Source organism: Monodon monoceros, unplaced genomic scaffold (assembly GCF_005190385.1).
Source record: "Monodon monoceros isolate NGI ecotype Baffin Bay Population unplaced genomic scaffold, NGI_Narwhal_1 Super_Scaffold_18, whole genome shotgun sequence".
NCBI classification, from domain to species: domain Eukaryota; kingdom Metazoa; phylum Chordata; class Mammalia; order Artiodactyla; family Monodontidae; genus Monodon; species Monodon monoceros.
Genome location: NW_021703774.1, coordinates 160,186,994 through 160,209,768, shown reverse-complemented (window position 1 = coordinate 160,209,768; position 22,775 = coordinate 160,186,994). Strand labels below are relative to the sequence as shown.

At 47.2% G+C, this 22,775-nt stretch overlaps 1 protein-coding gene across 4 annotated transcripts; it reads left to right on the top strand.

The window, feature by feature from the left end:
* The first annotated feature begins 7,102 nt into the window (after window positions 1-7,102).
* Window positions 7,103-17,132, top strand: PIGV (phosphatidylinositol glycan anchor biosynthesis class V). 4 transcript variants are annotated; one of them, XM_029230940.1, is made up of 5 exons: window positions 7,103-7,150; window positions 8,156-8,245; window positions 10,378-10,512; window positions 13,678-14,799; window positions 16,300-17,132. In XM_029230940.1, the coding sequence occupies exons 3-5, from the start codon at window positions 10,435-10,437 to the stop codon at window positions 16,579-16,581; spliced, it is 1,482 nt and encodes a 493-aa protein (XP_029086773.1). In that variant the 5' UTR covers window positions 7,103-7,150; window positions 8,156-8,245; window positions 10,378-10,434; the 3' UTR covers window positions 16,582-17,132. The 4 variants fall into 4 exon arrangements, with proteins under 4 accessions (XP_029086773.1, XP_029086774.1, XP_029086772.1 ...); XM_029230941.1 differs by lacking the exon at window positions 7,103-7,150 and adding an exon at window positions 7,360-7,611 and having other exon boundaries at window positions 8,161-8,245; XM_029230939.1 differs by lacking the exon at window positions 7,103-7,150 and adding an exon at window positions 7,360-7,909.
* Window positions 17,133-22,775: the final 5,643 nt, after the last annotated feature.

Sequence of the window (22,775 nt, the reverse complement as noted above, 5' to 3'; positions counted from 1 at the left end):
TGGATCCCCACAGTTTGGACCCCCTCCCAGCTACCCCTTTATAGTATGACGAGTTAACAAGTTGGTGACCTGCACAAAGCGAGACACAGCTATTTAATCTCTTGCCAGACATCGCCCCTCTTGGTGCGATGCTGTACAGGTCTCTGTAAAAAGTCCTTGCTGTCTCAGCAGCCAATCAACTTATAGTTTATTTTTTTCTGGGTTTTTGTTTTGTTTTGTTTTCTTTCTAATCGAGGTGTGAAAAAGTTCTAGGTTCAGTTGAAGTTCCTGATGAAGAAACACAATTGAGATTTTTTCAGTGATAAAATCTGCATATTTGTATTTCAAACAATGTAGCTAAAACTTGATGTAAATTCCTCCTTTTTTCCTTTTTTGGCTTAATGAATATCATTTATTCAGTATGAAATCTTTATACTATATGTTCCACGTGTTAAGAATAAATGTACATTAAATCTTGGTAAGACGTTTGTGAAGCTTTTTATTTTTGAACTGTTTAAAATCTTGACCCTTTTGGGGGTGTTGGGGAGCTGGTCCTGTCCTTGCGAGTCCCCCTTGGTATACTCTCTCCCTAAATGGTGGCATCCTGGACCCTGTCATTTCTGCACCATATTCACTTGACCTTCCACAGTGTAAGTCTGACTTTAAGAAAGCTCTAGAGATGATTTTACCTGCAGAAGAAGTTCTAGGCATAAAAAGCTTGTTAGCCTCTTGAAGTAAAGTGGGTTTAAGTAGCCAAAGAAATTGATGATACTCTAGGAAAAAACTTTTGCAAATAGTTGGCAAAGGGAGGATCTCCGTTTTTCTTAGAAATATTTTAAAAGACCATTATCTGGAGTCAGCCTCCAACTTAACCATTTATTTCTCCAGACCAGCTCTCTTCCCTGATTCCAGATTAGAGCATTCAGCTGCCTTTTTAAAAAAATGTTTAATCTATTTATCTATTTATTTATGGCTGCGTTGGGTCTGTTGCTGTGCGTGGGCTTTCCCTAGTTGCGGCGAGCAGGGGCCACTATTCATCGTGGTGCACGGGCTTCTCATTGCGGTGGCTTCTCTTGCTGCAGAGCGTGGGCTGTAGGCGCACGGGCTTCAGTAGTTGTGGCTCATGGGCTTTAGAGTGCAGGCCCAGTAGTTGTGGCGTTTGGGCTGAGTTGCTCCATGGCATGTGGGATCTTCCCGGACCAGGGCTTGAATTCGTGTCCCCTGCATTGGCAGGCGGATCCCTAACCACTGTGCCACCAGGGTAGCCCTCAGCTGCCTTCTTGACATCTCTGCTTGAAAGTTTAATATGAATATGCCTAAGATGCCCTGTCTTCCCCTAGAAACCTGCTTCTCCCATAGTTTTCTCAGGAAATGGCAACTCCATCGCTTGGCCAAAAACATCCTTGACTCCTTTCATTTCCACATCCAGTCTGTTAGCTCTCTTCAAAAAATAATCCTCAGTCCAGCTACTACCGCTGTAGTTCAAGACACCATCATATCTTTCTTGAACTCAAAATATCCTCCAAACTGGCCTCCCTGCTTCTGCTTTGCCTGGTGTTTGAACCTATTTTCAACATAGCAACCAGAATGCTCCCTTTAAAACCTAAGGTCAGAATCCTTCAGTGCTTCAGCCTTACTCTGAGTAAAAGTCCAGATCCTTGTAATGACCTACAGTGGCCCTCAGTTATCTATCTTACTGTTACCTCTTTGGTCTTCTCTCTTCCCCATTGCTTGTTCCACCATACAGAGCTGTTATCACCAGATAAAACGGCATGGCTCAAGTCCTCATCTCCTTCAGGTCTTTGCTCAAATATCAGCTCAGTGAATCTTTCCCTGGCCACCTTATTTAAAATAGCAATCTGGGACTTCCCTGGTGGTCCAGTGGTTGAGACTCTGTGCTTCCACTGCAGGGGGCACAGGTCTGATCCCTGGTTGGGGAAGCTCTGCATGCCGCGTGGTGTGGCCAAAAAAAATAATAAGATAGCAATCTGTTCCCCTGCCTCATTTCCCTTCTCTGCTTGATTTTTCTTTATAGCACTTTTTACCATCTGGCTTACTGTATATTGTACTTACCTACCGTCTTCCACTGTAATTAATGTAAGTTCTCTGAGGGCAGGGGGTTTATTTGGTTCATTGCTGTATCCCTGTCCTACAGAACAGCCTGGCACATAGTAGCCACTTACTAAGTAGCTGCTGAATGAAATGGTAGATGTTGGCCAGATGCAGTTACATTTATAGGGCTAATGTTGCAATATATAGCTTCTCTATCCAGAAACAGTAACAGAGAAAATGCTATTATTGTGGACACTTAGAAGCAAAACAAGACAAAAGGTTTCTATCGAGTACCTACTTGTGTACCAGACATAGTACATCAAATAATTCCACAACAGTCCCATGCCTGTGAAGTCAGTATTCTGGCTCCCGTTTTACAGCTGAGGAAAGCAGCTTGTTTGAGTTCACATACAAAGGTCCCCCTGACTCCAAGGCCCGAGTTCTTCCTAATGCACCACACTCCACCTCCTTCCTGGGTTGGAGAACAACCAGGAGTAACTGGACCCAGCTGTGGAGCACAGCAGGCCAAGATTCGTTTTTTGCTGTGTTTAGCATGAGGTAAAATTGTCCCAGGAATTTCAGTCAAGTGTTCATCAAACTAAGTGTGGTTGTTAATATTTGGGTCAGGGACAGGAATGACTAATTCATACTTCTCCATTGAGAGAGGGGGAAATAGAGACAATTGGCTAACGTTTGTCAACTAAGATGCCTTCCTAGGACTCTTCTGGAAAAAACGAAATGGCAAGCTTTTCATATCTATATTTTGGTGAGTAATACTGCTCTTGGCTATTTTTGCTCTGGGCTTCTGAAACTCCAATTTCTAGTCAAGAAACTGCATTTCTGGGCTGTGTGTGGAGCATTGCCTAGGAGTTTGGTTTCCTGGGTTCTTTTCATCTGCTCTCCTGCAATGCAGGAGGAGCCTAGCCTGGTGTCCAGTTTCTGACTGGAGTTACCGCAGGCGCAGGCCGAAAGGGCTGCTAGCCACTGAGCTGTGAGTAATTTGCTTTTGAGAAGTAAATAGAACCTCGCCAGTAGAGAACCCAGGGGTGTGGCCAGTAAGTAGTTCTTTTCCCAGGCTCCTCCCTCCCCAGCCCCGCAAGTGACCGTAACCTTCTTTCAAGGCTGGAGAGCAGCCAAGTCCAGCCTAAACAATACTCTCAACCTCATTGGCTCTTTTGCCTTGCGGCCACTACCACCCCCAAGTGGCTAAGGCCCTTCCCGCTGGGCCTCTCGGTGGGGTCAAGGTTTTCTAACTACCGAAAGGCAAACACCGAAGAAAGGGTGAAAAACACCTAGTATCCGTGGCCTTTAAATGATCAGCATTTTGGCTCCTGAAATTGGGAGGAAGGGTGGGGTCCTTGTCCCCCGGTTGGATGGGCATCCTCAAGTGATATGTATGGCCAGAGCCAAAAAGGATGCTTCTGGTAAATGTCCAAGACCTGATAGGTGCCACCCCTAGTTTCAGCATGGATTTAAGTGTCATCCAGCATCCTTGGAAACTGCCAACGAATGCCCACGAAAAGAATCCGCACGAAAAGAAGTAGCATAAAGTTTCGGTAAGGTACAGCTGCCTGTCATCACAGGCATTAGCCCTGCCTGCTAACAGCTGGCAGTGACAGAATCAGAGGCCAGTGTGCTCACTTTTGTCCCATAATGGCCTGGCCTCAAAGCCAAGATCAGGATCAGCTACTCCGTCATTCCCCTAAGATTAGGACCACGGAAAGTTTGGTGTCTGGAAGCTGAGTTACTGAGAGATGGCCAAGGCCATCTCCAGATGTGGCAGCAGAGCAAAGCAGCTACAGAGAAAAATGAGTCGTCAGGTTGCTCCAGGGAAGCGAGTGCTCCATGAGAACTCCCAAACTTCCTTCACATCTTCAGTGGGAAAATCACTTGCTCCCCTTTTTGTTCAGGGAGTTGTAACAGTGCACCTTTTTTTAAAATAAAATATTTATTTATTTATTTTTGGTTGCGTCGGGTCTTAGTTGTGGCACGTCGGATGTTTCATTGCGGCGCACGGGCTTCTCTCTAGCTGTGGCGTGCGTGCTTCAGAGTGTGTGGGCTCTGTAGTTGCGGCACTCAGGCTCTCTAGTTGTGGCGTGTGGGCATAGTTGCCCCACGGCATGTGGGATCTTAGTTCCCCAATCAGGGATTCAACCCGTGTCCCCTGCCTTGGAAGGCGGATTCTTAACCACTGGACCACCAGGGAAGCCCCTAACAGCTCATGTTTATCAAGCACTTTGTGCCAAGCACTATAAAATCCATAAGGTAGATGATACTATCATCTCCATGAGGACAAGGACTGTGTCTGTCTTGCTTAGGGTTACAGCCTCATCCCCGTCACATAGTAGGCACTGCTATTTCGTTGGACAAATCAAAAAGATAAAACTGTAATTTAATGGAGGAAAGAGTAGGTAGGGGCTGTTAAGACTTGGTGTGCCTTATGTAGAATTCTCGGCATAGCCCGTAAAGACTCTTAGTTGTGTGGAAAAAAAAAGGAAGAGAGGGAAACAGGTAAACCTGAGAAAGCTACTGTGGGATGGTAAAAAACAAAACAAAACAGCCAGGGAGGCTGAAGACCTGAATTCAAATCCCACCTCTGCCCCTAGCTGTGTAACTTCAGGCCAGTCACTTCTTCCCGAGCCTTAGTTCCCTCATCCATAAAATGCAGGTATCAGGTTAAACAAACGGATTTATTCACTAGTTCCTTACTGAGCACACACAATGTGCAAGGCATTGTTCTAAGTGCTGGTAACACTTTGGTGAACAAGGCCCCTGCTCTCATAGAGCTTCCATTCCCTAAGAGGAAAACAGACAATGAAATGAGGAAAATTCATGGACAGGACAACCAGGTGATAATAAGTGCTATGATGAAAGCAGAACAGTGATGGGATAGTACAGAGTGGCAGTTGTGGCTGGGTAGACAGAGAAAGCTTCTGCAAGGAGGTGACGTTTCAGCTGAGACCTGAATATAGTGCGTTGGCCAAAGAGTGGTCGGCAGTGAAGCATTTCAAACAGGGGAAACAGCAAGAGCAGAGCCAGGCAAGTTCAGAAACAGAAATGCTGTCTCTTACATTCTAGGAGTCTAGAAACAGCGATGCACTGCTTACATTGTTTAATTTGGTCCGGGATTTGTATTATGAAACCGTTTCTTGGTGGTGTGGCATATTTGCTTCTTTATGGAAGTGTTTGGGCGGTGTAGAATCTTTTGGGAGCCCTGGGATACGTCCCTGTCTCTCCAGCTCTCCCACAGTGCTGGCCGCTCAGCTGGCTCCCTGTGTAGATGCAGGCTCCATTTTAGCTGCAGACTCTAAAAGCAGACTGGAGAGAGCTGCCTCCTCCACTACTTACTCACAGCCTTGAAGGCCCAGAACCCCTCCCACCCCACCTAGTCCTCTTCCATTCTGACAAGCCAGAGCTTTGAGAGCACAAGATTCAGCTTCCTTGTTTTCCAGTTGGAGCAGCAGCCAGAAAATGAAACAGGAAACAGAGCGGAAGAGAAGGGGGGTGGGTAGTAGAGAAGGAAAGGAAGGAGAGATTGCAAGAAAGTAGGGCTGAAGAGCTGGACAAAGTTCTACCTCTAAAGGGTGACAGTTGAGCTTTTAAAAAACATTCTGATGTGTCAGAAGAGACCCCTGTCCTTTTTACAAAAAGATTTTTGAGGGAATTTGGTGTGAACAGAGGGAACCTAAAGAATGCATGTCTTTTTCCCTTGTGAATCCACAAAGGAAGGATAGTTCATTTCTCAGTTTTGTCTCTGCAAACACAGTACTGCTTGGAGCCTCACAGACTTCTAGAGATTCAAGCCACAACCTTAGGCCCCAGGCACGAGTGTGCCCCACGGCTCTGCCGATTCACTCACATCCCTCCGGAGCTGAGAACAAGGGTGTGTCACCGAAAAACCTGGGGTTCTAAACTCCATTTTCCCCCTTCTCCTTCAACACACCACAACTAAAACGTGATTTATCCACCTTACACACAACAAATACCTGAGGGCAGTTGAGGTCCCAGGGCCTGAAATGAGCTATAAAGAATCAAAAGGCACAGTCCCTGGCCCCCAGAGAACTGCTGTGGATTCGCTGTCTTCGCCTGGAGCGAGAGCAACCACCTCTTTTGTTCCCACCCACAGTAGTAGCTGTTGCGGAAGATAAAGCCCTCCCTCCGCCAGGGCTGTGGCCAGAGGCTAACCCAGACCCTAGCTTCGTTTGGAGGGCAGATAACTGAAACCACAGGCGGCTTTGGAATCCTGAGAAACGAGAAATCCACCAACGGAGAAGGATTTATTATCTATTTCCTTTAAGGAGGGTGCAAAGCTGTTCTAACAGTTTCCGTTACAGGGTTCCCAACTGGCCGCTCCTCCCGAACAGACAGTTCTGTTGAGTTAGCTTCTTCCTTTCTTCTGCTTTTTTGGGCCCACTTTCTACGAAAGAGAAACTGCTTGAGTAAGGAAGGAGAAAAGAGTCCTGGGGGTCGTTCTCTGAAGTTTCCTTCACCGCCCTCGTCAGCCACGGGAGGTGGGGCTGCGGGCTGCAGCGGGAGCGAAGGTCCCGAGCAGCCGGAAGAGGGGAAAGTCGGGGGGAACCCCCACTTTCTTCACGCCCAGGACGCAGGGGCCCGCTCCTGGCCACAGAAGCCCCAAGCAGGCTTTTCTTTCCCTTCAGAGAACAGCTATTGTGTGCTAGGCCCTGTACTGAGCTGTTGTTGCCTGACAGCAGGGAAAGTGCGTCTCTGCCTTCCGTTTAGAGGCCGCGGGGCAGACCCCAACTCCGAGGGCCTTGGCCCACACGGGAACTCAGTGGATGTTTGTGGGGTGCAACTGGGGCAAGAGCACCGACTCGGAGACAGCAGCCCCAAGCGGACTAACTGAAGGCGGGGGGAAGGGGCTGAGGAACCCCTGGTGTCACCAAAGCGGGAAAGTGCCAAGGCGCAGGAGAGCGGAGAATCCGGCTTACGCCACCCACTCCCCGCTCGCCCGGACTCAACATGGCCGCTGCGGCGGGGGGCGGGGCAGCTCCGAGTCCCGGCAGGAGCGGGGCGGGGCCGCCATCAGCGGAGCCAGTACGCAGGCGCGGCCGCTCGGGGCCCCGGATGGAGGAACTGTGGTTCGGGCCCCGCCTGGGAGGTAGAGACCGGCGGGCGCTGGGGATCCGGCGCCAGCTTCGGAGCCTAGGAGTTCTGGGGGGAGGGAAGTTGTCAAACGGAGGCCGAGGGAAATGAGGCGGAGGCCGCCGAGAAGCGAGGAGCCCCGCCCCTCCGCCATAGCGGGCTCCCAGGGCCGCCTCTTCCGTTACAGCCTCCCGCCCTCCCCTGCCTTCCGGCCCTAGGCCGGGCCGGGCCTCGCTGGCCCCCTCGGGAGTAACCTCTGAGCCGTGGCCCCTTTGGGGAGAGGAGATGCCCAATCCCCTCTTGGGACTGTGTCCAAAAGGAAAGGGCGAGAACGGGCTTCGGACCCGCCTAGGCTGGCAGAAGGCGGCCCCTGCCTCGCGGCGGCCAGCAAGACCTCTGGTCCTGAGGACCCTGGGTCCGAACACCACCACCCACCCCGCGCCCGCCCCCGAGGACGTTAGTCTTACAGCCCAGGATGTGAGTCCTGGGCTCCGATTCAACAGGTTTTCCTATCTGCTCAGACAGGGCCCTCCCTGCCCTAAGCATAGCCAGCAAGAGCATGCGCTGTCACTGGACAAGTCCTGGGCTGGGAGTTGGGAGACCCTGGTTGTAATTCTGGCTCTGAAAGAGCGCATCCCCTTTGGCAGAAGTGACGGCTGGTGGAAAGATTGATGTTTCAGACAAAAAAAAAAAAAAAAATTCTCCTTAAATATACCCTTGAGAGTGCCACTTGACCCCAGTGAGCCTCAGTTTCCACATCCATAAAATGGCGATGGTAATTACACAGGGTCTAATGAGATCTCTGACGTAAAAACTCTGGAGAGTCTTATTACTCACCTCTCTGGGGCATATTTATCTCACGGGAAAATAGAGTAAAACTAGTTGTTCTGTAAGTGTCCTGCCAGTTCAGAGGGCCTGTGATTTCGTAAACGGGTTGTTGGGAAGTGAAGCCCGCAATTAGCTGAGAGGGAGAGTTCACTGGCTTTATTTTTGTTTTCACATGGTTTACCTGGAAACTAAGTGTAGGCTACAAGTCGTCTGTGATCGCTGGGTCTAGAGCTTGACTCTGGAGAAAGGAAAGGAAGAATGGAAGCCTGGTGAAGAGGCAGAGGTGGGTTCCGTGCTTTTCTTTTCCCAACTCTTCTGCATGTGGGTGGGAAATGAAGGAAGGGAAAAAGTGAATTCACCCTCGGATGGAGAACCAGCGGCCGTGTAAGGTCGGCTGTGCTTCTTTCTACGATTCCTCTCGATTCGGCGAGTCAGATGTTGGCAGTGTTGGGGGGATTTCAAAAGCTTGCCTTTGAACTGAATTTTGATGAGCAAACCGGTGTGGCGTTTGTGGCCCCTCCCTTCCTCCAGGCCTCCTGGTGACGGAGTAAGCAACAGGCGCCCCCTTGTGCTGAGAGGAAAGAGAACTGTTGCTTATGGCCAGTTTTCTGGAGAAATTGTATTTTCCTGTGGCTTCTGTGACTTTGTCGTTTTGCTCTCAACATGAGATATGGTGGGAGGAGTACTCGGAGCAGGGATTTTATATCCAGAGCCAATGAACTGGTGAAGCCATATCCAGTGCTTACTACTTCCACTCAATTAGAACACAGGCTTAAAATGCTTGTTTGTAGTGCTAGGCCCTGGGGATATAGTTGGGAGCAAGATAGACAAAGCCCCTGCCCTCATAAACAACCTAAATAAGCAATAGCAATAAAGACGACAAGGCAGAGTGTAATGAGACCATATCACATAGTCTAGTGAGAGTCAGAGAATTCCAGAAACAAGTGATAACCTAAAGGTTTGATAGGTGTTAGCCAGATAGGAGAAGGAAGAAAAGTCTTCCAGGCCTCCCTGTTAATTTCTCAGTTCTAGTATTTTTTCCTTTAGCGTTAGTTCTTCACCCCAAGTTGATGAGCTGCCTCTGATGCTCTTGCCCTTCCTTCTGATTTCCGACTGGTTCCGTAGGAGCCATTGCTACTTCTTTTAGCATAAGGAATTGTTAAAAAAAAAAAAAAAAAAAAAAACCTTAAAGTGCATTCCTTCCCTCAGAATGGCTTTGCAGTTGTTTATGCATTGCTGCCATTCCAACAAAGAGATGGGAAATAACAGTTTTCCCCATCCCTAGTAGTCGACTCTGTCGTCCCCCTAAGTTTGTTTTAGCAATGTGAGCTGGCTGAAGTCCTGCTGAGTGGTGGTTTTCTTTTCCTTCTTCACTTAATTTAACAGACCAGCTGAACACACATCAGAGAGCTTAACTAGAGTGTGTAGTCATTATGGTCTTCCAGTTCAGTTCTATGCCCCACTTTTGGGACTCTGGTTTGGGACCTAGTTTATTATTCTGGGCAACAGAGAAAGGGCACACACTAAATAACGGCAACCACAATGTAGATTTGGTACTACCTCTTCACACTTCAGTCCATTTCACCATCGTGACAATTTCATGAGACAGGCAAAATAGTCCGATCTCATTTTTTTTAATTAATTAATTTATTTATTATAAATGTATTTATTTATATTTGGTTGCATTGGTCTTTGTTGCTGTGCGTGGGCTTTAGTTGCTGTGCGTGGGCTTTAGTTGCTGTGAGCAGGGGCTACTCTTCTTTGTGGTGCGCGGGCTTCTCATTGCGGTGGCTTCTCATGTTGCAGAGCACGGGCTCTAGGCGCATGGGCTTCAGTAGTTGTGGCACGCAGGCTTCAGTTGTTGTGGCACGCAGGCTCAGTAGCTGTGGCTCACGGGCTCTAGAGCACAGGCTCAGTAGTTAGGGCACGTGGGCTTAGTTGCTCTGCGGCATGTGGGATCTTCCCGGACCAGGGTTTGAACCCGTGTCCTCTGCATTGGCAGGCGGATTCTTAACCACTGTGGCACCAGGAAAGTCCCCTGATCTCATTTTATACACAGAGAACTGAGGCTTAGAAGAACAAAATGAGAACTTATGAATGACAAAGTCAGGACTTGAACCCAGGTCTTTAGTTCCTGGATAGGGGCACTCAACAGGCTTTTAAAGGTTTTCTGTGAGCTTAGCTTTCCAGCTCCATGCCTATCTGTGTGGAACTTCCCCTACAAGAATACAGTGCTTCAGAGTGACACCAAGAGGTCCCATCTGCCTTTGAGATGCTTTTTCCTCATCTGGAAAGTAAGGTGGTTAAGTCTGCCATAGTAGTCCTGAAGCAGGGGTGATGTTTTCATGAAGAATGCTTTCAAGAATTTACTTTCTGCCCATGTGTGACATTTCCTCCTTGGGTTTTGGCGTTTAGAAGCCTGAGGGAGTTCAGCCCTGGCAGCAGCCCCCCTGAATTCCTGGTGGTGAGAGGATGTGGTCCCTGGACACATCCCGGAAAGAGGTCCTGGGGTTTGCAGTCAGCTGCCGTGTCCTGACTCTGGTGCTGCAGGTCAGTCTCTGATCTTTTGTCCTGAACATGCCATTGCCACATGACTGGGCTAGACATTAAGAATAGGCCTCATCTTCTTTCCCTTTCCCAGATGGGCCCCCCCACCCCACCCAACCATGTGGATAGAACTATAGAGACCTAGAGCACATAGCTGAAAAGTGGGCAGGACTCTTAGATATGACCTATTAATCTCTTATTTTATATTTATTTATTTATTTATTTTGATCTATTAATCTCTTATTTTACACATGAAGTAGCTGAGGCCCAGAAAGGATAAATGGCTTCCTTAAAGTCACAAAGCAAGTTAGAGAAGGACCAGAATCAGACCCCAGGTTTCCTTACTCTTGGGCTAGTGGTCTTTCCAGCAGACCATGATGTTCTGTAACCAGAACAGGTGTGTTCTGGTTTAGGGTGTGACAGCTCAAAGCGTTGCCCTGGGTCCCCTGACCAGGAGACTGAGCGTTGCATCAGTCAGTTGAGTGGGAGAGAGGTGGCAATGAGACCCTCTGTGTATATTTGTTTAGTCAGCAGTGTCTCCTACTCTTCCCCCAGCTGTGTCCCCTTGCTGTCTCACCCACACACAACCCGCAGAATGCATTTTGCAATTCCCTGTCCCCTCCAAGGCTGCCCTTGATAACATATTTTAATCAAATTTCAGGTATATATGAACTATGTATGGTGCCTAGCACAGTGCGCAGTGCTTAGTAGGTCTTCAGTATCTGTTATTGTTGAATGTATGTCAACATCCTAGGGATGTTCTATTAGCATATTATATGTGCCTCTCATCACAAGCACGTTCTCTCTGAGGCTCATCGGTGGTTCCTTTGTGGAAAACTCCTTTTTTCTCTCCTCCCCCACTATATGAGGCATAACAGCCTCTGCTGGGTCCCAGGTTTAGTTAGAAGTGTCTTCAACTTGGAGACTAGGGCTGTTACCTGTGACTGTCACTCCTGTCCCACTTGTTTTCACTGTTTGAAGTGGCCTGATAAAGAAACTGACCGAAAAAGGAAAGAGCCTTAAAAATGAGGTTATACTCCTGTTTCTAGGCTGGAAACCTGACTTGATGATGGCTTTGAACCAGCATCAGCTGAATGATTGACAGAACTAAGGGAGCAATACTGTGACTCGGCATCTGGGATAGGGTACCGGGACAGCTGGGTTCTAATTCAGATGGTGATTTGGAAACAAGTATGTTTCCTCTATACTGTTCGCTCAACCACCAAATTTTATTAAGTTCCTGCCCTGGTCAAAGAACTATGCTAGGTGGGAGTATAAAAAGTCACGATCTCTTTTCCCTTAAGTAGCTGACCAAATCTAACGGGGCAAAAAGACATTTAATAATAATGCTATTTCATTATCCTCCCCTCCCCCCCTTCCAGCTTTAAAGCTCACGCCATCAGGTTATACCCCAGTTACCCTTTGTTGTTGCTGTCATCTCTGTTAGCGACAACTCATTCCTCCTCATTCCTTGAAGGTTTTAGCTCCTGATTCACTGTTACTCTTTCCAGCACTACTGTATATTTCTTGGTGGTTTCAATATTAGTAAAGCTGATACATCTAACCACTATCTCCTATCTTCCCAGTTCACTCCCTCCACTACCCCAGTTCTAACGATTCTTCCACTCCCTCAGGGCTTATCCATTGATTCTACCGCGGTTTCACTGTCCCTCACCTACCTCATGGCTTCAGCTCCACTTCTTACCCAGCTTAGATTCCATGGTCCACCATGCACACACGTACAACTCACTCGCTCCCTTCCCCCTATGTCTTAATCACAAGACAAAAGCCCAGCCATGGTTAAATTCAATTCTGTGTCTACTCTGCCCAGAGAAAAGCACACAACTGTGTTAACTAGTCTCTTTGTATTCAATATCATTAACCCAAGTGAGTCCTTAGTGCTGCCTGGCAATCTTAGTGTATTTCCCTGGTCCAGTCGCTCACCCATTCTCTCAAACTTTTCTGCACATCAGAATCAGCTGGGAGAGCTAAAAACAATCTAAACGGCCAGGCTGTACCCCATATTGGTTAAGTCATCAATGTTGTAGCAGTAGGGAAACCCAGGCATCAGTATTTTTGAAACTCCTTGGGCGATTCCAGTGCACAGCCTATTTTGAGAACTAGGGTCATAGATGACTTATTTTACACATTTTCCTCTTAAGTCTCTAGCACCTTTTCCCCAGCTTGTTTTCCTGAGTGAAAATTCAGAAAAGTAGAAGCAATAAGAAGTAACCTTCTGAATACTTCCACCACAGCCATCAGCATACCTACATCTGCACCTCTGTGCCTTCACTACTGAACTGTCTGTCTGCTCTCTAAGGCCAGTTCCACCTCCAAAGCAGATTCCATCCCCTTTTGCCTGCTCCAGCAATTCTTCCCTTTCTCGCCTGCATACTCAGTGGTTTCCTTTCCACTGGATATTCCCATTGGCAAACAAACACTTACCTCCCACGTTTGGAAAAAAAAACAAGATTTCTCTTGACCCCACAATGTCATTCACCTACTACCCCATTTCTCTGCTTCCCTTTACAGGAAAACTCCTCCAAACAGTTGTCTGTATCTACTGTCTCACTTCTCCCCTTCTCTGCTGAACCCAGTCCAGGCAGTCTTCTCTCTCCTCCACTCCACTGAAGTAGCTCTTGTCAAAGTCACCAATGACATTCCCATTGCTAAAGCCAGTGGTCAGTTTTCAGTCCCCATCTTACTTGACCTATCAGCAGCATTTAAGAGCCGATCACTCCTTTGCTTTACTTGGTTCTATGACACCATGCTCTCCTGCTTTCCTCCCTACCTCGCTGACCTTCCTGATTTACCTTTATTGCTAGATCCTCACTCTCTTCCGAGCCTCTAAGTGTTGACATGTCTGAGGCCCAGTCCTCAGATCTCTTCTTTTCTCTATCTGCACTTCTTCCCTGGGTGATCTCATTCAGTCTCACACCTTTTAATATCATCCATACACTTATGACTCCCAAATTTATATCTCTAGCCGTGATTGCTCTCCTGACCCTCAGACCCATATATCTCATTGTCTCGTTGACCTCTGCACTGGAATGTCCATCTCAAACTTAACTTGTGATTCTTCCCCAACATGTCTGTTCCTCCTCATTTTATTAAATGGTAATGCTTCCACTGGCTCAACCAAAATCCTAGTTCTCCTTCATCCCACAGGCTCTCTTCAATGCCATCATCCCAGACCATCATGCGGAAGCCTTCTCACCTCCTCGCCTCGCCCCCTCCAGCTCTGTGGACCAACTTGTGGAAAGTCTCCTGGGCGGCCTGTCTCACTGGGATGCTGAACACTTCCTGTTCATTGCTGAGCATGGCTACCTGTATGAGCACAACTTTGCCTTCTTCCCCGGTTTCCCCCTGGTCCTGTTGGTGGGGACTGAATTGCTGAGACCCCTGTGGGGGTTACTGAGCCTACGGAGTTGCCTGCTAATCTCAGTAGCATCGCTCAATTCCTTGTTCTCCGTGCTGGCCGCACTTGCGCTTCATGACCTGGGCTGTCTGGTTTTGCGCTGTCCCCGCCAGGCTTTTTATGGAGCGCTGCTCTTCTGCCTCAGCCCCGCCAATGTCTTCCTGGCGGCTGGCTACTCAGAAGCTTTGTTTGCCCTCCTGACATTCAGCGCCCTGGGGCAGCTGGAAAGGGGCCGAAGCTGGACTAGTGGACTCCTCTTTGCCCTTGCCACTGGTGTGCGCTCCAATGGGCTGGTCAACGTTGGCTTCCTCGTGCATTCTCAGTGCCGAGGCTTTTTCTCTTCTCTCATGGTGCGGAATCCTCTGAGACAGCTCTTGAAGCTGATGGGCTCTGTGTTCCTGTCAGTGCTCACACTTAGCCTTCCCTTTGCCCTCTTTCAATATTACGCCTATACCCAGTTCTGTCTGCCAGGCCCAGCCTACCCCATTCCTAAGCCCTTGCTGCAGTTAGCTGTGGACAAGGGCTACCGAATCGTAGAGGGAAATGAGCCGCCTTGGTGCTCCTGGGAACTTCCCCTAATATACAGCTACATCCAGGATATCTATTGGAATGTTGGCTTTTTGCGATACTATGAACTCAAGCAGGTGCCCAATTTTCTACTGGCTGCACCAGTGGCTATACTGGTTGCCTGGGCAACTTGGACATATGTGACCGCTCATCCTTGGCTCTGCCTTACACTTGGGATGCGAAGGAGCAAGAACAGAGAGACCCCAGAGAAGCCTGAGCCTGGGTTCCTCAGTCCTCGGGTGTTCGTGTACCTGGTCCACGCTGCAGCGCTGCTGCTGTTTGGCGGTCTGTGCATGCATGTTCAGGTGAGGTGGACTCCTGGCTGGGAAAAGGTGGGAACACGGGCCAAACCCCTCAGTCGGGGACAGGGAAGACCTTTAACTTCTCCCATTTGAGTGACTTGTACCCAATTTATTCATTCAACAACTATTTGGGGGTGTTTTTAGTGTGAGTCCCTGGGTCAGATCACTGAGGTTAGAACATAAATAAGATTGCTGCCCTAGTAGGTCCTATGGTCAAAATGGAGAGACAGACATTTAACGGCTTAAATTATAGTATGGTGGGATGGAATTGGAGATATTTTTGAGGTATAGTATTGTGGAAGCACAGAGGAAAAAGTAGCTAACTGGCTGAAGGAGGTGAGGAGGGCATCATATTTAGGCTGGGTCCTGAAGAGTAAGAAGGAATTCCATTTAAGAAGCAGAGGAAGAACATTCTGGGCAAATGGAAGGGCATGTGCGAAGACAACGAGAGTTGTGAAAGGACCTGATCTGACTGAGTTATAGGAATAGCACAGAGGGTATCTCTGGGACCTTCCCCTAACATACAACTATACCCAGAATGTCTGCTTGAATGTCGACCTTCTGAGGTACTCTGAACTCTGGCAGGTGCTCCATTTTCAGAGCGGCTCTCTCGTGCAATGTTCGGTTGGTGGGGAGGATAGAGAGGGATGGGAAGGGTTTGATCATACATTCGATTTTTTTTGGTTCCTGGTTGTGGCCCCAGGTCCACCATAAACCCTGAGGAAGTCTTTTTGTCTCCATGCTGGCCACTCCTCAGCAGTTTCTGCCTCTTGGAGGCGCACATTGGCTGTTTGTAAAGTTCTCTGAGCTATGTGACTGAGAGGCACAGGGGAAATAGAAAGGAGCACTCTGTGTTTGTAGCTGGATGAGCTAGTAGAGTGAGTGCCAGCGAAGCTTAGAGTTTCAAGGATAGATGAGGGGGGGCCGTTTGGAGACCTGGCTCTGAACTTCCCTAGAAGGACAGTGTTGAACCATAGGATCCCCTGCCCCCTTTCTCTGCTTTGCCATCCCCGTGGGATGAGGGAACCGTTTCAGGGGGCAGGGGATCAGAGTCCTGGCCCTGGGCTAAAAGTGGACCCCACAGACTTTTTTTTTTTTTTTTGGCCATGCTGCGTGGCACGTGGGATCTTAGTTGCCCAACCAGGGATCGAATCCACGCCCCCTGCGTTGGAAGCACGGAATCTTAACCACTGGACTGCCAGGGAAGTCCCCTGACCAGCCGCACCCCCCCCCCCCATAGAATTTTTAGTATCAGTTGGCCCATTATTGTGGTAATTAGTGTGTAGCCATGTTTATTTGTAACATTGCAGTCTCCTGGCTGGCGTCATGCACAGCTTTATAAGGCAGATCCTAAGCTCTGCTGAATGAATATCTTTTCCAGTGTAATACGTTTGTAGTCTTAGAGCTATAGCTCACCCAGCAGCAGGGAAGTCCCAGGCTCATCCAATTTGAGGCAGTGACATTCCAGTAAATGTGTGGGTTTTCCCCTCTTATGATTTCCAGGTTCTCACCAGGTTTTTATGCTCCTCCACTCCTATTGTGTACTGGTTTTCAGCTCACTTGCTTCAGGATCAAGAACCACTGCTGAGATCCCTAGAGACTGTGCCTTGGAAGCCTCTTTCAGGGGACTCCCCACCAGGACAAAAGGTCCCCAGAAACTCCATCATGGGACTCTTGTACAACTGGAAAACTTGTTCTCTGGTCACACGATGCATTCTAGGCTACTTCCTGACTTACTGGCTCCTGGGACTACTCCTGCATTGCAACTTCCTACCTTGGACATGACTTGGAGACTTAGGGGACAGGCTTGAAGCAGACTTAACCAGGGTCTGAAAGTACAAATACATGCTGGGGCTGCCTGTGCTGCCCTGGAACCCTTACTCTGCCCGTTAGAACCTCTCTCTCCGTGAAGGTTGGTTAGGAATGGGAGAAGTGTGAGCCTCTAGAGAGCACCTTCTGGTCCTGGCTATGGCAGATTTTAGGGTAGTAACTGTTTTCTCTGTAAATGAAGAAATCTTATTCCAGGTCTAAAGCATACCTGGATCTGTCTTGTCAATCAACCATAGCAGAGATAGTCTTAAACTTACCACCTACCCACATGTAAATTTAAATGTAAATTATTTAAATGTGAATTTCATCAAAGGCCGTAGCTGACAAGCTGGTCATAGTCCACACAGTGATGGCGGAGGCCTGGACAGTGTAGCCTAAGTACAATGGGACCATCTTTTCTAAATGGGACATTGTTTCTGATTATTTTTTTCGTGACTTGTTCACTTATTTATATGAAAAACCTTGCAAAGATACGCAAATTAAACAACTTTTGATTATATCTGCAATTAATTACCTTTTTACTTTTTAAATTATTTTATTTTATTTTACTGGCTGCACGGCTTGCGGGAGCTTAGTTCCCTGACCAGGGATTAAACCCGGTCCACAGCAGTGAAAGCACCGAGCTGGACCACCAGTGAATTCCCATAAATTACCCTTTTAAAAAAATAATACAAATTAAGGGCTGAGACCCTGCCACATACTCTGCATCCACACTTCATTTGGATATTAAAGGTCAATTGAGGCAAAAAAAATTAATACAAGTTACTTGGGGGGAAAAAGTCATGGTAAGAAGAACATTGCATGAGGAGGCAGGAGGCCTGGATTCTGGTCCTCTCAGTAAAGCCCCACTTACCAGCTGTGTGACCTTGGGAGAGTTTTCAGAGCCTTAGTTACCTCTTCTGAAACTAGGGGAAAATTACATTATCCTACTGGAAAAAATATCCAGTTCTCCTCTTTTCAGCACTCTGAGGAGTAATTTCAGTGACGTTTCCTCTGAAGGAGGAAGAGCAGTGACACTTGGCAAATAAGGCTCCCCTGTCCTGTGTAAGTAAGCCTGCCCAGGGGCAACTAAATGTTCAATGTGTGAGCAGTGACTGGTTTTCCTGCCCTGCCCGAGTGCCTGTGCTTTCTTGATTGGTAGGTAAGGGTCAGATGAGCCAACACAGCAGCAGGAATTGACAAATTGTAGGTAAGTCCAGGGTTGAATGAAATGGTACCTTCCTGGCCCCCATTTGGTAATGGGCTTGACTCTATAATTGTAGTAAAATCTTGACCCCTGCTGAGCTATTTTTTCTCATTCTTTGAGCCAGGTAAGAGGCTCTGCATCATCACCACTCTTTCCCCGTTTGAGCCAAAAATTCCAACAAGCAGAAACTTCGAAATAGATGGATTGACACGCTCCCTCTGACCATGACTGAAAGTTAAACTTGCCAGCTGAAGGGAAGCTCCTGGCTGAGCCCCAGCACCCTCTATTGGAGCTCCTAGTCAGCCTGGCCAATAAGCATTTCCCATCCATCGCCCCAGCTTTAGCACGGCTGAGAGAATTTGGTCCAGAGTCAAACGCTTCTGAAAATGTACACACAGATCGGGACAGCCCTCTGCCTTCTGCCAAGACACCCGAGTGCCCTTCTTGGCAAAAGATGATCCCCCCTGCCCTAGTGTTCCTCCAGTTGGCAGAAACTGTTCCCTCCCTCCTCACCCACAGCTGCAAATCTGGGGACTTCCACCCTGTGTGCAGGAAGCGTTGAGGGCCTGATTCAGCTCTTTATTGCAGAGGTAGGAGTACTAGATTGTTTGCTCTCATGGATTGACCTCTTTGCCTCTTTTGGGGGGGATAATCAGAACTGATTGTTTCCCTACTGGAAGAGGTGACTCAAACTCCGCAGGGTAGGGGGTGATTTCACTGCTTTGGCAGTCTCAGCTTAACGTTACTAGACCTCATCACCCCCAGAAACAAGTGATTTCAAGGACCGGAAACCCTATAAATGCGAACCTCTCATTTCTCAACTAATACCAAGGAACTAAATCACTCTGGTATTTTGCAAAGACCATTCTGGTTACAGCCGATCATAGAGGAGTTAAGTGAGGACCGCAGCTAGGTGGACGTACCTGGTGTGACCTGGAGATGGACACAGTTTTCTCTCTGACCTTGGAGGGATCTAGTTCTCTAAGGAGCTAAGGAATGGGCTGATTTTATGGCCAGCAGCTGTCCTTTTACTATCCTATTAACAGTCTTTAATAGCCTTCGAGAGGGATGTGAAGGGCCCAAGGCAGGAAGCTTCCTGTTTACCCTGAGGTCTAACAATGCTGCAGCTGGGTTGGGCGTCTACAATTTCAGAGAAAAGTCATTTCCTTCTGAGACCCAGCTAAAACAGAAACCAGACGCTTTATGTACCTAGAAGTAGATGCTTTTTTGTTCTTTAATGAAGGTGGGAGGAGAGGGAGCGTTTGACATGGCTTTACCAGTCCCCCTGAAAAAAAAAATCACTTTTCTTGAACAGACCCTCTCACCCTCCTCCAAAAAATGTAGTGTGTGCAGGCTCATGGGATTTGCAACTGATTGATTCTTTCAGCAATTGTTTAGTATTGCCTGTTTTAGGGGTCTAAAGAAGACTCACCCTGCTTCCTGTCCTCAAATAGCTGCCTGATAGAGTTTCTAGCAGAAACACAGGAACGTTAATCAAGGAAAAAACTAATAAATTCTGGGGAATGAAGAGATACTTTAACTTCTTGCTCAATATTCTCTACTTGAACTTTTTATGGTGAGGATGAATTAAAATTTTACTTGTATGCTTGGGAAAAGGTAAGTGTGGTACAGAGTAAGTTCTCTGTAAATTCACACAAGATGGAGATCCCTCCCAGCTTGGAATACTTGAAAAGACTTTGTAGGGAATGGCCTTTGAGTTGGACTTTGAAGGACAGTAGGATTTGAAGTTAAGGGCAGAGCATGAATATAGGAAGCAGGAAATAGAACAGGACAGGGAGAGCTCAGTTTGAGTGGAACTGAGGTATTGTCATTGTGGTCTAAGCATTGAAATCAGCCCCAAGCCCAGCTCCGCTGTGTACTAGCTGTGTAAAGGTGAGCCAGATACTGAATCTCTAGGCCTCTGTTCACTCATCTGTAAAACATGGATAACACTATCTACCTCATAGATATGAATAATAATATTATCTATCTCAGAGTTATGTGAGTTAAATGAAAAATGTTTAGAACAGTACTAACAAAAGAATAGCTGCATTTTGGACATGTTGAGTTTACAATGCCATCAGCACATTCATATGCCAGGAAATGTGGACCAGGAGACAAGGAGAGGGGTCAGGGAGCCATCCACACAGACATGATAATTATAGCAGCCATGATATTGGATGAGACTGTCAAAAAGAAAAAATGTAGAGAGAGAAGGAGGGCCTGTAAAACCTTGAGCAAGTGACTCAACTTCTCTAAACCTGTTTTCTCATCTCTAAAATGGGGGTGACATCACTTACCACACAGAGTAGTTATGAAGATTAAATGAGATAAAGCACTAGATAAAGCACTAGCATAGCACGTAGCACATAGTAAGAACTTAATGAATGGTAGCTATTTTTTATCATTATCATTGTCATCATTGTTATCGTCGTTGTCATTAAAAAACCAGAAACAAATATTATCTGCTGTACACAACATTGTAAACCAACTGTACTTCAATAAAAAAAATTTTAATTGCCTTTCTCTTTAAGGCTGAATAATATTCCACTGTATGTATATACCACATTTTGTTTATCCATTCATCTGTTGAGGGATATACTTGGATAGCTCCACCTTTTGGCTATTGCGAATAATGCTGCTATGAACATTGGTGTACAAATACCTGTTCGAGTCCCTGTTTTCAATTCTTTGGGGTATATACCCAGAAGTGTATATTGCTGGATCATATGTTAATTCTATATTGTTGTTGTTTTTTAGGAACTGCTATACTGTTTTCCACAGCATTTGCATCATTTTGTATTCCCAGTAGCAGTGCACGAGGATCCAAATTTCTCTACATCCTCACCAACACTTATTTTCCTTTTTCTTTCCTTCTTCTTCTCTTTTTTTAAAATACTAGCCATGCTAGTGGGTGTGAAGTTGTATCTCACTGTAGTTCTCACTGCACGATCTCACTGCATTTCCCTAATGATTAGTGATGTTGAGCATCTTTTTATAAAGTGCTTATTGGCCATTTGTATACCTTTGGAGAAATGTCTATTCAGATCCTTTGCCCTTTATTTATTTATTTTTTTTGGCCTCACCACGTGGCATGCAGGATCTTAGTTCCCTGGCCGGGGATGAACCTGCGCCCCCTGCAGTGGAAGCGCGGAATCTTAACCACTGGACTGCCAGGGAAGTCCCCCTTTGCCCTTTTTTTTTTTTTTGGCTGCTTTGGGTCTTCATTGCTGCACGCAGGCTTTCTCTAGTTGTGGTAAGCAGGGGCTACCGTTCACTACGGTGCGCGGGCTTCTCATTGCGGTGGCTTCTCTTGTTGCGGAGCGTGGGCTCTAGGCGCGCGGGCTTCAGTAGTTGTGGCACATGGGCTCAGCAGTTGTGGCTCGCGGGCTCTAGAGTGCAGGCTCAGTAGTTGTGGCTCACGGGCCTAGTTGCTCCGCGGCATGTGGGATCTTCCCGGACCAGGGCTCGAACCCATGTCCCCCGCACTGGCAGGTGGATTCTTAACCACTGTGCCACCAGGGAAGGCCAGGTCTAACATTCTTACACATGTGAATATCCAGTTTTCCCAGCACCATTTATTGAAAACACTGTCCTTTCCTCATTGAAAGGTCTTGGAGGTCTTGTCAGAATCTTTTGACCGTATATGCAAGGGTTTATTTCTAGGCGCTCTATTCTATTCCATTGATCTATATGCCTTTCTTTATGCCAGTACCACACTGCTTTGATTACTGTAGATTTGTAGTAAGTTTTGAAAACAGGAGGTATGAGACCTCCAATTTTATTCTTCTTGTACAAAACTGTTTTGGCTATTCAGGTTCCCTTGAGGTTTCATATTAAATTTAGGTAGTCAAAGCTTTTTTCTTTTTTCTTTTGGGCTCATAATTTCTTTGGCAATACAGTTACCTCAAAATATTTTTGGAGGTGGGCTTCCCTGGTGGCACAGTGGTTGAGAGTCCGCCTGCCGATGCAGGGGACACAGGTTCATGCCCCGGTCTGGGAAGATCCCACATACCGCAGAGCGGCTGGGCCCGTGAGCCATGGCTGCTGAGCCTGCGCGTCCAGAGCCTGTGCTCCGCAACGGGAGAAGCCACAACAGTGAGAGGCCCGCGTACCGCAAAAAACAAACAAACAAGCAAACAAAAAACAAAAAAACAAACAAAAAAAATTTTTGGAGGGACTTCCCTTGGCACAGTGGTTCAGACTCCGCACTCCCAAAGCAGAGGGCTCGGGTTCGATCCCTGGTCAGGGCACTAGATCCCACAGGCATGCCACAACTAAGAGTTTGCATGCCACAACTAAGGATCCCACGTGCTGCAACTAAGGAGCCCACATGCCGCAACTAAGGAGCTGGCAAACTGCAACTAAGGAACCCTTGAGCCACAACTAAGGAGCTCCCCTGCTGCAACTAAGACCTGGCGCAACCAAATAAATAAATAATAAAAATATTTTAAAAAAAGAGACAACATTGTAAATGCACTTTACTCCAATAAAAAATAAACATTAGGGACTTCCCTGGTGGTGCAGTGGTTAAGAATCCACCTGTCAGTGCAGGGGATACGGGTTCAAGCCCTGAACCAGGAAGATCCCACATGCCACGGAGCAGCTAAGCCCGTGCGCCACAACTACTGAGACTGTGCTCTAGAGCCTGTGAGCCACAACTACTGAGCCTGAGTGCCACATCTACTGAAGCCCACACACCTAGAGTCCGAGCTCTGCAACAAGAGAAACTACCACAATGAGAAGCCCACACACTGCAACAAAGAGTAGCCCCCACTCGCCGCAACAAGAGAAAGCCCATGTGCAGCAACAGAGACCCAACGCAGCCAAAAATAAATAAATTTATTTAAAAAAAAATAAACACATTAAAAAAAAAGAAGTAATGAGTCACAAGCTTTAAAAATATATACATATTTTTGGTATATAAGTCAGAATTCTCCAGAGAAACATAACCAATTAGATG